Genomic DNA, 12,256 nt, shown 5'->3' on the forward strand with positions numbered 1-12,256 from the left:
ATCCCCTTCTTCAAAGGGGGAGACACTCTAGACCCAAACTGTTACAGACCTATATCTATCCTACCCTGCCTTTCTAAAGTCTTCGAAAGCCAAGTTAACTAACCTACAGACGAGCTTCAATGCCATACAACTTTCCCTCCGTGGCCTCCAACTGCTCTTAAATGCAAGTAAAACTAAATGCATGCTCTTCAACCGATCGCTGCTTGCACCTGCTTGGACGGTTCTGACTGAATATGTGGACAACTACAAATGCCTAGGTGTCTGGTTAGATTGTAAACTCTACTTCCAGACTCACATTAAGCATCGCCAGTCCAAAATTAAATATAGAATCGGCTTCCTATTTAGCAACAAAGCATCCTTCACTCATGCTGCCAAACATATCCTCGTAAAACAGACTATCCTACCGACCCTTGACTTTGGCAATGTAATTTACAAAATAGCCTCCAACACTCTATTCAGCAAATTGGATGCAGTCTATCACAGTGCCATCCGTTTTGTCACCAAAGCCCCATATACTACCCACCACTGTGACCTGTATACTCTCGTTGGCTAGCCCTCGCTTCATATTCGTCGCCAAACCCACTGGCTCCAGGTCATCTACAAGTCTTTGCTAGGTAAGCCCGGCATTATCTCAGCTCACTGGTCACCATAGCAGCACCCACCCATAGCACGCGCTCCAGCAGGTATATTTCACTGGTCACCCCCAAAGCCAATTCCTCATTTGGCTGCCTTTCCTTCCAGTTCTCTGCTGCCAATGACTGGAACAAATTGCAAAAATCACTGAAGCTGGAGACTCTTATCTCCCTCACTAACTTCAAACACCAGCTGTCAGTGCAGCTCACAGATGACTGCACCTGTAAATAGCCCATCCAACTACCTCATCCCCATACTGTTATTTATTTTGTTGCTCCTTTGCAGCCCAGTATCTCTACTTGCACATTCATCTTCTGAACATCTATCACTCCAGTGTTTAATTGCTAAACTGTAATTATTTTGCCACTACGGCCTATTTATTGCCTTACCTCCCTTATCTTACCTTATTTGCACACACTCTATATACACTTTTCTATTGTGTTATTTATGGTATGTTTGTTTATTCCATGTTGTTGTTTGTGTCGGACTGCTTTGCTTTATCTTGGCCGGGTCGCAGTTGTTAATCAGAACTTGTTCTCAACTGGCCTACCTGGTTAAATAAAGGTGAAATAAATGTTTTTTTTTAAAGAAACAAATAAGCAAATATGTTTGGTGGTTGCCAAAAGCCATGTGGGAGACTCTCCAAACATATGGAAGAAGGTACTCTGGTCAGATGAGTTTAAAATGAGCTTTTTGACCATCAAGGAAAACACTATGTCTGGGGCAAACCCAACACGTCTCATCACCCCGAGAACCACATCCCCACAGTGAAGGATGGTGGTGGCAGCATCATGCTGTGGGGATGTTTTTCCATCGGCAGCGACTGGGAAACTGGTCAGAATTGAAGGAATGATGGCTGGAGCTAAATACAGGGAAATTCTTGAGGGAAACCTGTTTCAGTCTTCCAGAGATTTGAGACTGGGACGGAGGTTCACCTTCCAGCAAGACAATGACCCTAAGCATACTGCTAAAGCAACACTTGAGTGTTTTAAGGGGAAACATTTAAATGTCTTGGAATGGCCTAGTAAAAGCCCAGACCTCAATCCAATTGAGAATCTGTGGTATGACTTAAAGATTGCTGTACACCAGCGGAACCCATCCAACTTGAAGGAGCTGGAGCAGTTTTGCCTTAAAGAATGCACAACTGTATTCGGGGAGTTTCTCCCATTCTTCTCTGCAGATCCTCTCAAGGTTTGTCAGGTTTGGTGGGGAGTGTCGCAGCACAGCTATTTTCAGGTCTCTCAAGAGATGTTCGATAGGGTTCCTGTTCGGGCATTGGCTGGGCCACTCAAGGACATTCAGAGACTTGTCCCGAAGCCACTACTGGATTGTCTTACCAGTGTGCTTAGGGTCGTTATCCTGTTGGAAGGTGAAACTTCTCCCCAGTCTGAGGTCCTGAGCGCTCTGGAGCATGTTCTCAACAAGGGTCTCTCTGTACCTTGCTCCATTCATCTCTACCTCGATCCTAATGTGTCTTCCAGTCCCAGCCACTGAAAAACATATGCTGCCACCACCAGGCTTCACATTAGGGATGGTGCCAGGTTTCCTCCAGATGTGACGCTTGGCATTCAGGCCAAAGAGTTCAATCTTGGTTTCATCAGACCAGAGAATGCTGTTTCTCATTGTCTGAGAGTCCTTTAGGTGCCTTTTGGCAAATTCTAAGCAGGCTGTCATGTTCCTTTTACTGAGGAATGACTTCTGTCTGGCTCTATCATAAAGGCCTGATTGGTGGAGTGCTGTAGATGTGGTTGTCCTTCTGGAAGGTTCTCCCATCTCTACAGAGGAACTCTGGAGCTCTGTAAGAGTGCCCATCAGGTTCTTGGTCACCTCCCTGACCGAGGCCCTTCTCCCCCGATTGCTCAGGTTGGCCAGCTCTAGGAAGAGCCTTGGTAGTTCCAAACTTCTTCCATTTAAGAATGATGGAGGAAACTGTGTTCTTGGGGACCGTCAATGCTGCAGATCATTTTTGATACCCTTCCCCAGATCTGTGCCTCAACACAATCCTGTCTCGGAGCTCTACGAAAAATGTTTTGTTCTGATATTCACTGTCAACTGTGGGACCTCATATAGACAGTTGTGTGCCTTTCCAAATCATGTGAAATCAATTGAATTGACCACATGTGGACTCCAATTAATTTGTAGAAACAGCTCAAGGATGATCAATGGAAACAGGGTGCACCTGAGCTCAATTTAAAGTCTCATATCAAAGGGTCTGAATACTTATGTGAATAAGGTATTTCTGTTTTAAATGTTTAATACATTTGCAAACAGTTCTAAAAACCTTGTTACATTGTCATTATGGGGTATTGTGTATAGATTGATGGATAAAACAAATATTTATTCAATTTTAGAATAGGGCTGTAACATAACAAATTGTGGAAAAAGTCTGAATACTTTCCGAATGCACTGTATCTACCTCCATCACTCCAGTATCACTGCACATTGAAAATATGGTATTGGAACTGTATATTTCCTGTATATACTATACTTACTTAATTGTGTATTTCAAATTTCTTATTTTACTTTTTTTCTAGTAATAATGTACATTATTGAGTTTTGAGTTGTGCATGAAACTTGAACTTGAAACTGTCAACAGTCAGGACCTGCCAGTGCCAAGCTCCTTCAGAGACCCTGTGCGTCTGGTTGGTAAGACTCTTACTTCAGATAAAAGACACTGGAGAGAAGGATATGTGATATGGGCCAATCACTAGACCAGAGGTGCTCCTCTAACATTCAAAGCCTGAGTCCATTCCATTCTGATTCCACAGCAGGCAGCTAGGATTTGGTGTATGAAAGACTGAGCTTAAAGAGAAGAGATGATCATGCTATTGCCATAATCATTGGACAATGTGAGAAAAATCCTCGGCTCCAATTCTTCATGACATAAATACTCTGAGACTATTCAACCCCATAATGCAGGGTGAGTACTTAATGTGCCATTGAAGTGCTATTAAAAAGTAAAACTGTAAAACTGATTCAACTCATTCAACTGTGAGTGACTACATACAATAGCAGGAAAACCCATAAACAGACATTCTTGTGTCAACACTGCAAATAAAATATATATGTATTTTACTATGTATGAACTGTCATCTGCTGCTATAACAACATTTGCTATGTTTACATACAGGAGTTCACACAACAGCCAAGTTCAGCGTGTCATCACCAAGGCACAAACTAAACAGATTTTCCTTTATAAAGAGGACACCTCTTTTGTCGGAGAGGATACCGCAAGGATGGGAGGCCATATAAAGACATCAGGTAGCTTCCAGTAGTTTTTGGAAGCATGCGACCTCATAGGTAGAGAGGGCCATAAATACATGAATAAACCATAGATAGCTTCTCCTCTGCCTCTGCAGTAGTGGAGTCAGCTGGCCAGACACAGTTCAGCAGGTTAAAACATCTACAGAGGATCTACTGAGGTTGGAGATCAGGTGGGGCAGCCTATCAGCACATTGCCGCTCTATAGATTAAAGGACTTCTTAATGGAAAGAGCAGCTCAAGGGCTCTTGAGTATCCTCGCCTCCTTGTGATCGAAGGTTTCAGCTCTAACAAGCCTCTTAATAATGTTTGCCTGATAAATCTATTTAGCCTTGGCCAATGCAATTCACTCTTGGCAGCTGTAATTAATTCAACAACTGACTACTAAGTTTATTAATCAATTATTGAACGCTTCTTTAGTGAATCCTCACCATCGTAGGTTCCACTCTCCAGCAGAAGGCCACTCCCTTCCAGGATACGGAAGTCTCCCACGCTGATGAAGTTGTAGTCCACACCCGGTACCTCCCTTTCTCTGGGCAGCCGCGTGGTGCCTGTTAATCACACAAACAAATACAAACATGAGCATATGAGAATGCAATAACAATTGAATATAGAATGAGCCCATGAACACTGATGCAGGAAGGGTAGGAAACATATGGAGGGAGGAGCCTATTTCGTGCTCACTGGTATCACAGATAGATCAAAGAAAAGGACATGGGGATTGTGTGATATTAGCATTAGGGGGTTCACAGCATTCTCTCATTAACAGGATGTCTGTTTCTGTCTTCTTATGCCAGCTTTAGTCCCTGAAAATGTCCCCCATAAGGCAATTACTGAGGGCACTGCTACATGCCAAGCCTCTCTCTCACCTGCAGCATCATTTAGATGTCACACCAATATTGCTGCTACTGTAACTATTCCATTGTCAACTTGTTGAGGGAAACATGAAGATGAACTGTGCTTTGCTTTGAGGGTGCTGAGTATCTACTTGGGAGCAGAGAGTCTTTGAGCACACTTTTAACTTTTTACCCCCAACACAGTCAATATAGTCATTCCATATGAATTGAATCACTTTCTCCTCCACCCATTTTCATTTGAATGAAATATTCCATACATGTTTGCTAATGGTAGAAGTGATGATACAGTTACTATTTGGACCTGAATGTCAAAACATTCAGGAGATGGAAGTGTTCAAAGTTGCCCCATTTTGCATACTCCACCCTACCATCAGATATCCATGTCTTCATCACTGAAAAAACTGTTGAGTTTGATATCATTTTAAAGTTTACAAAGTTTACAAAACAGGGTTGTCAATCTATTTAATGATTAATAATATATATATATATATATATAAAGAGAACACTAAAATAACACATCCTAGATCTGAATGAATGAAATATTCTTATTAAATACTTTTTTCTTTACATAGTTGAATGTGCTGACAACAAAATCACACAAAAATGATCAATGGAAATTAAATGTATCAACCAATGGAGGTCTGGATTTGGAGTCACACTCAAAATTAAAGTGGAAAACCACACTACAGGCTGATCCAACTTTGATGTAATGTCCTTAAAACAAGTCAAAATGAGGCTCAGTAGTGTGTGTGGCCTCCACGTGCCTGTATGACCTCCCTACAACGCCTGGGCATGCTCCTGATGAGGTGGCGGATTGTCTCCTGAGGGATCTCCTCCCAGACCTGGACTAAAGCATCCGCCAACTCCTGGACAGTCTGTGGTGCAACGTGGCGTTGGTGGATGGAGCGAGACATGATGTCCCAGATATGCTCATTTGGATTCAGGTCTGGGGAAGGGGCGGGCCAGTCCAAAGCATCAATGCCTTCCTCTTGCAGGAACTGCTGACACACTCCAGCCACATGAGGTCTAGCATCGTCTTGCATTAGGAGGAACCCAGGGCCAACCGCACCAGCATATGGTCTCACAAGGGGTCTGAGGATCTCATCTCGGTACCTAATGGCAGTCAGGCTACCTCTGGCGAGCACATAGAGGGCTGTGCGGCCCCCCAAAGAAATGCCACCCCACACCATGACTGACCCACCGCCAAACCGGTCATGCTGGAGGATGTTGCAGGCAGCAGAACGTTCTCCACGGCGTCTCCAGACTCTGTCACGTCTGTCACATGTGCTCAGTGTGAACCTGCTTTCATCTGTGAAGAGCACAGGGCGCCAGTGGCGAATTTGCCAATCTTGGTGTTCTCTGGCAAATGCCAAACGTCCTGCACGGTGTTGGGCAGTAAGCACAACCCCCACCTGTGGACGTCGGGCCCTCATACCACCCTCATGGAGTCTGTTTCTGACCGTTTGAGCAGACATATGCACATTTGTGGCCTGCTGGGGGTCATTTTGCAGGGCTCTGGCAGTGCTCCTCCTTCTCCTCCTTGCACAAAGGCGGAGGTAGCGGTCCTGCTGCTGGGTTGTTGCCCTCCTACGGCCTCCTCCACGTCTCCTGATGTACTGGCCTGTCTCCTGGTAGCGCCTCCATGCTCTGGACACTACGCTGACAGACACAGCAAACCTTCTTGCCACAGCTTGCATTAATGTGCCATCCTGGATGAGCTGCACTACCTGAGCCACTTGTGTGGGTTGTAGACTCCGTCTCATGCTACCACTAGAGTGAAAGCACCGCCAGCATTCAAAAGTGACCAAAACATCAGCCAGGAAGCATAGGAACTGAGAAGGGGTCTGTGGTCACCACCTGCAGAACCACTCCTTTATTGAGGGTGTCTTGCTAATTGTTGTCTATTCCATTTGCACAACAGCATGTGAAATGTATTATCAATCAGTGTTGCTTCCTAAGTGGACAGTTTGATTTGATTTGTGATTGACTTGGAGTTATATTGTGTTGTTTAAGTGTTCCCTGGACACCCCTACTCATTCACAGGTTTTTTCTTTATTTTTACTATTTTCTACCTTGTATAATAATAGTGAAGACATCAAAACCATGAAATAACACATATGGAATCATCTAATAACCAAAAAAGTTTTAAACAAACCAAAATAGATTTTAGATTCTTCAAAGTAGCCATCCTTTGTCTTGATGACAGCTTTGCGCACTCTTGGCAATTTCCCAACCAGCCAAATGAGCAATGCTTTGCCAACAGTCTTGAAGGAGTTCCCACATATGCTGAGCACTTGTTGGCTGCTTTTCCTTCACTCTGCGGTCCAACTCATCCTAAACCATCTCAATTGGGTTGAGGTCAGGTGATTGTAGAGGCCAGGTCATCTGATGCAGCACTCCATCACTCTCCTTCTTGGTCAAATAGCCCTTACACAGCCTGGAGGTGTTCTTTTGTCCTGTTGAAAAACAAATGACAGACCCACTAAGCGCAAACACAATGGGATGGCGTATCACTGCAGAATGTTGTGGTAGCCATGCTGGTTAAGTGTGCCTTGAATTCTAAATAAATCACTGACAGTGTCACCAGCAAAGCCCCCCCACACCATCACATGTCCTCCACCATGCTTCATGGTGGGAAGCACACATGCGGAGATCATCCATTCACCTACTCTGCGTCTCACAAAGGCATGAAGTTGGGACCAAAAATCTCAAATTTGGACTCATCAGACCAAAGGACAGGTTTCCACCGGTTTAATGTCCATTGCTCGTGTTTATTTGCCCAAACAAGTCTCTTCTTCTTATTGGTGTCCTTTATTAGGGGTTTCTTTGCAGCAATTCAACCATGAAGGCCTGATTCACGCAGTCTCCTCTGAACAGTTGATGTTGAGATGTGTCTGTTACTTGAACTCTGTAAAGCATTTATTTGGGCTGCAATCTGAGGTGCAGTTAACTCTAATCGTCTACAGCAGAGGTAACTCTGGTTCTTCCTTTCCTGTGGCGGTCTTCACAAGAGCCAGTTTCATCATAGCGCTTGATGGTTTTTGCGACTACACTTGAAGAAGCTTTAAAAGTTTTTGAAATGTTCTGTGTTGACTGACGTTCATGTCTTAAAGTAATGATGAACTGTCGTTTCTCTTTGCTTATGGCTCCCAAGCTTGGGGCTCCCGAGTGGTGTAGTGGTCTAAGGCACTGCATCTCAGTGCAAGAGGCACTACAGACCCTGGTTCAATTCCAGGCTGTATCACAACCGGCCGTGATTGGGAGTCACATAGGTTGGCCGGGGTCGGCCGTCATTGTAAATAAGAATTTGTTCATAACTGACTCGCCTAGTTAAATGAAGGTTACATATTATTTTTTTAAATAAAAAGGACTTGGTCTTTTACCAAATAGGGCTATCTTCTGTATACCACCCATGCCTTGTCACAACACAACTGATTGGCTCAAACGCATTCATTTGTGAAATTTCTTTCCTTCTTAACTTTTAACAATGCACACCTGTTCATTGAAATCTATTCCAGGTGACAACCTCATGAAGCTGGTTGAGAGTATGCCAAGAGTGTGCAAAGCTGTCATCAAGGCAAAGGGTGGTTAAGAATCTCAAATATTACATATATTTTGATTTGTTTAACACTTTTTTGGTTACTACATGATTCCATATGTGTTATTTCATAGTTTGATGTCTTCACTATTATTCTACAATGTAGAAAATAGGAAAAAACAAATAAAGACCCAGGAATGAGTAGGTGTGTCCAAACTTTTGACTGGTACTGTGTATACACTACCGTTCATAAGTTTGGGGTCACTTAGAAATGTCCTTCTTTTTGAAAGAAAAGCACATTTTTTGTCCAATAAAATAACATCAAATGGATCAGAAATACAGTGTAGACATTGTTGTAAATGTTATAAATTACTATTGTAGCTGGAAACGGATGATTTTTTATGCAATATTTACATAGGCGTACAGAGGCCCATTATCAGCAACCATCACTCCGGTGTTCCAATGGCACATTGTGATAGCTAATTCAAGTTGATAATTTTAAAAGGCTAGAAAACTCTTTTGCAATTTTGTTAGCACAGCTAAAAACTGTTGTTCTGATTGAAGAAGCAATAAAACTAGAGTAGTAATGTAACCTGGAGCATCAGAATTTGTGGGTTCATTTACAGGCTCAAAAAGGCCAGAAACAAAGAACTTTCTTCTTACACTCATCAGTCTGTTGAAGGCTATTCCATGTGTGAAATATATGTCACTTTTTTACATCAATTATCAAAAAATGCATAAACTCCAATTTTTTCATGTTCCTATACTATATTTTGTATCTTAGACCTATTTTACATACTCTAAGGTGTCTGTGTTGTGCCCGCCATCTGTGGAGACACAGCATACAAACTGCGTGTCATAATTTGGCTAATATATTTACTAAAATGTGAATTATATTGAAATGTCTACTTTTAAATGGTACAACAAAGATGGTTGGAGATCCACACAACAGAGAATGCTAACGTATCCATTGTTCTAAATTAAACTGTCCATCTTCCATAGGAAGAAATCACATAAATATAGATCATAGAATAATAGAATAAAATAAGACAATGGTGTACCAGCTATTGCAGTGGTCTGAAGGGATAGGTTCATTCTATGAATTATATTTCTATGATTGAAATGACACCCACCCTGTATTCAAGAGTATGCTGTGTATCAACTGATGACGGGTAGGGTATGCAGATTGGGTCATGGGTCAGGTTATAGGTTAGGTAAGGTTTAAATGATGAAGTCAATCTCAATGTGACTTGGATTTTAAAGGATTAGCGCCTAGACTGGTGCAAGAAATATTTTGGACCATGAAGCAATTACACAACAGCGCCTCTTCAACCTCAGGCGACTGAAGAAATTCGGCATGGGCCCTCAGATCCTCAAAAATTTCTACAGCTGCACTATCGAGAGCATCTTGACTGGCTGCATCACCGCCTGGTATGGCAACTGCGCCGCCCTCAACTGCAAGGCTGTACAGAGGGTGGTGCAGATGGTCCAACACATCACTGGGGCATAGCTCCCTGCTCTCCAGTACATCTACACCAGGCAATGTTTGAGGAAGGCCCTTGTGACCAGCAAGGACTCCAGTCACCTGAGCCACGGATTGTTCACTCTGTTACCATCTGGCAAGCGTTATCCGAGGAATGGGTCTCAGACCAACAGTAGAACACAATGAAATGTACGTTGTGGAGAACGTGGACAGAATCATGAAATCCAGACATTAGAATGGAATTTCAGCAATGTTAACAAAATTAGAACTTATTAGAAAGTGCATTAATTTGGCCAAGATTATTATAAGACATGAACAAACTGCATCAGTGATCCATATTTTCCTTCAATTTCTGAAGAGGCAAAGGCATAGGAATGCCCCTGTCTGTGTGTGAGTGCTTGTCTGCCTTTTTGTGTACTCGTTAGTGACATTGCTAATGTAATGACAACAGACTTCTAGTAGAGGGAAAGGTCCCCAAAAACCTTATCAATGAAATGCTAACTACAAAGTAGCTATGCCTACCTGGCAGAATGATATCATGATTATTTTCATCAGTACAGTGGCCATTTGTTTTGCAAACACTGCAATCACATGAGCGCTACAGAATCATCGCTAACCAAACAACAGTCTCTGGCTAGTGTGAAGTTGAATTAAGACCTCAAAAGTGGTCTCCTGATGTGGTTTAAGCATTGTTGAGCACTTAGAACATCCAAATTGTCTGTTTTTCTATTTAAAAAGTGTGGTTTTGAGACCGAAAACCATGAACAACAAAACACAGAAAACCGAATTTGGGAAATAAATAAACGGAATCAAGCAAAAAAGCATAACTGATTGTATATGGCCCTACAACATGCTCCGAGACAGCTTCTCCCACCAGGACATCACTGTTGAACAGCTAACCCTATCTGTCTCCCTGCACAGACCTGCACCTTAGTGACTATTTGCACCTAAGATACTATTTGTACTCTCCACACATCCAACCCTTACACACAAGCACACACACCACAACCATCCACAAACAAACACACATAAACACACACCACAACCACCCATAAACAAACAAACACACACACACATACACCCCCCAACCACCCAAACACACACACACATACACACAGCAGAGGAGCTATTGTAATGGCCAGAGTGGAATAAATGGAATGGTATCAAACATATAGAAACCATGTTTGACTCTGATCCATTTATTCCATTCCAGCCATTACAATGAGCAGGACCTCCTATAGCTCCTCCCACCAGCCTCCACTGACACACACACACACACACACACACACACACACACATATATATATATACACAGGCAACAATGCTGTTCTATTATACCTACAGTATCAGATTTCTACTCTGTTAGCAAGTGATAGCTAGTGATAGCTAGAGATAGTGATTCACAAGCTCAACCTATTTGAAATATCGCCAACACCTGGCATCGTTTGCCGGCCAGATTCAAAAACTTGAAAACCCCATTAGAAGAAAAAAAAGCTTGAAAACCCCATTAGATTTTTTCCTAAAGTTTAGGGGGACCATAATTCATGATGATTTTTATTTTAGTTCGTTTTGCAGTCAAATAAAATAGTTTCTGTATAGTTTTAGTTTTCTAAAACTGTTTTGTTAATTATTTTATATAAGTTTATAAAATAGTTTTTTCATGATTAGTTTTCGTTTTAATTTATTATAATAATCTTGATTCACATGGTCACGTTCATCTGAAGCAAGCACTTCTCCCTCAGCAGTGTAACTCTTGGCAATGTGTGTGTGTGTGTGCTTCTGTGTGTGTGTGTTTGTACAGTATGTGTGTGTGAGAGAGATAATGAGAATGCATGAACATGTGTCTACCTTGGACCCAAATTGGCACTCCATCAAGTCGTTCATAATCTCTCCCTTTCATGTACTGCGGTCCTACTTTTTTAAGACCTGGCTAGCATCGATGCCACAGACACAGATAAAGAGTCACGCCTCAGCAAGGACATCAGAGGCGGTTTCACTCAGAAAAAGAGGACCAGAAATATAACATGCCATTTTTTTGCATTATTTCATCTTGGCACTTGAAAATGCCACTGGGATTCGTGTGTCAAATACAGAGGGGAAAAAGTATTGCAAAAATGAGGAGCCTCAGTGCTTTTGTGGCCATAGCATTTACTTTGAAGAAGAGAAAATGGGTTAAAGATACATTTTTTATAAGTGTGCAGGAATTTAAAACAGCTTATTCAAGAACTGTCCCACTGGGCACACACTGGTTGACTGAATGTTGTTTCCACGTCATTTCAATTAAATTGCATTGAACCAACGTGGAAAAGATGTTGAATTGGCGTCTGTATCCAGTAGGGTATTACGTGAAAACACAAATTCAGGAAAATCATGTAATTCAAGGCCATGGCATGTCTCTTATAAAGATCTCAGAATAAAACATAATTTTGCGTGGCACTGAACTATATTCATGCCAAAAACTAAACTCAATGGTATTATGTCACC

The 12,256-nt window shown here is 42.2% G+C and overlaps 1 protein-coding gene across 1 annotated transcript in view; it reads right to left on the reverse strand.

Annotated features, from left to right (window-relative positions):
- LOC110494466 (membrane-associated guanylate kinase, WW and PDZ domain-containing protein 3) overlaps positions 1-12,256 on the reverse strand; it is a 202,389-nt gene that overhangs the window by 48,567 nt on the left and 141,566 nt on the right. The window contains exon 3 of the mRNA XM_090205942.1: positions 4,326-4,445. Coding sequence (XP_090062068.1) covers positions 4,326-4,445 — 120 coding nt within the window. The remainder of the gene's footprint in view (positions 1-4,325; positions 4,446-12,256) is intronic.

Source organism: Oncorhynchus mykiss, chromosome 17 (genome assembly GCF_057628025.1).
Source record: "Oncorhynchus mykiss isolate SJ-2025 chromosome 17, ASM5762802v1, whole genome shotgun sequence".
Classification (NCBI taxonomy): Eukaryota; Metazoa; Chordata; class Actinopteri; order Salmoniformes; family Salmonidae; genus Oncorhynchus; species Oncorhynchus mykiss.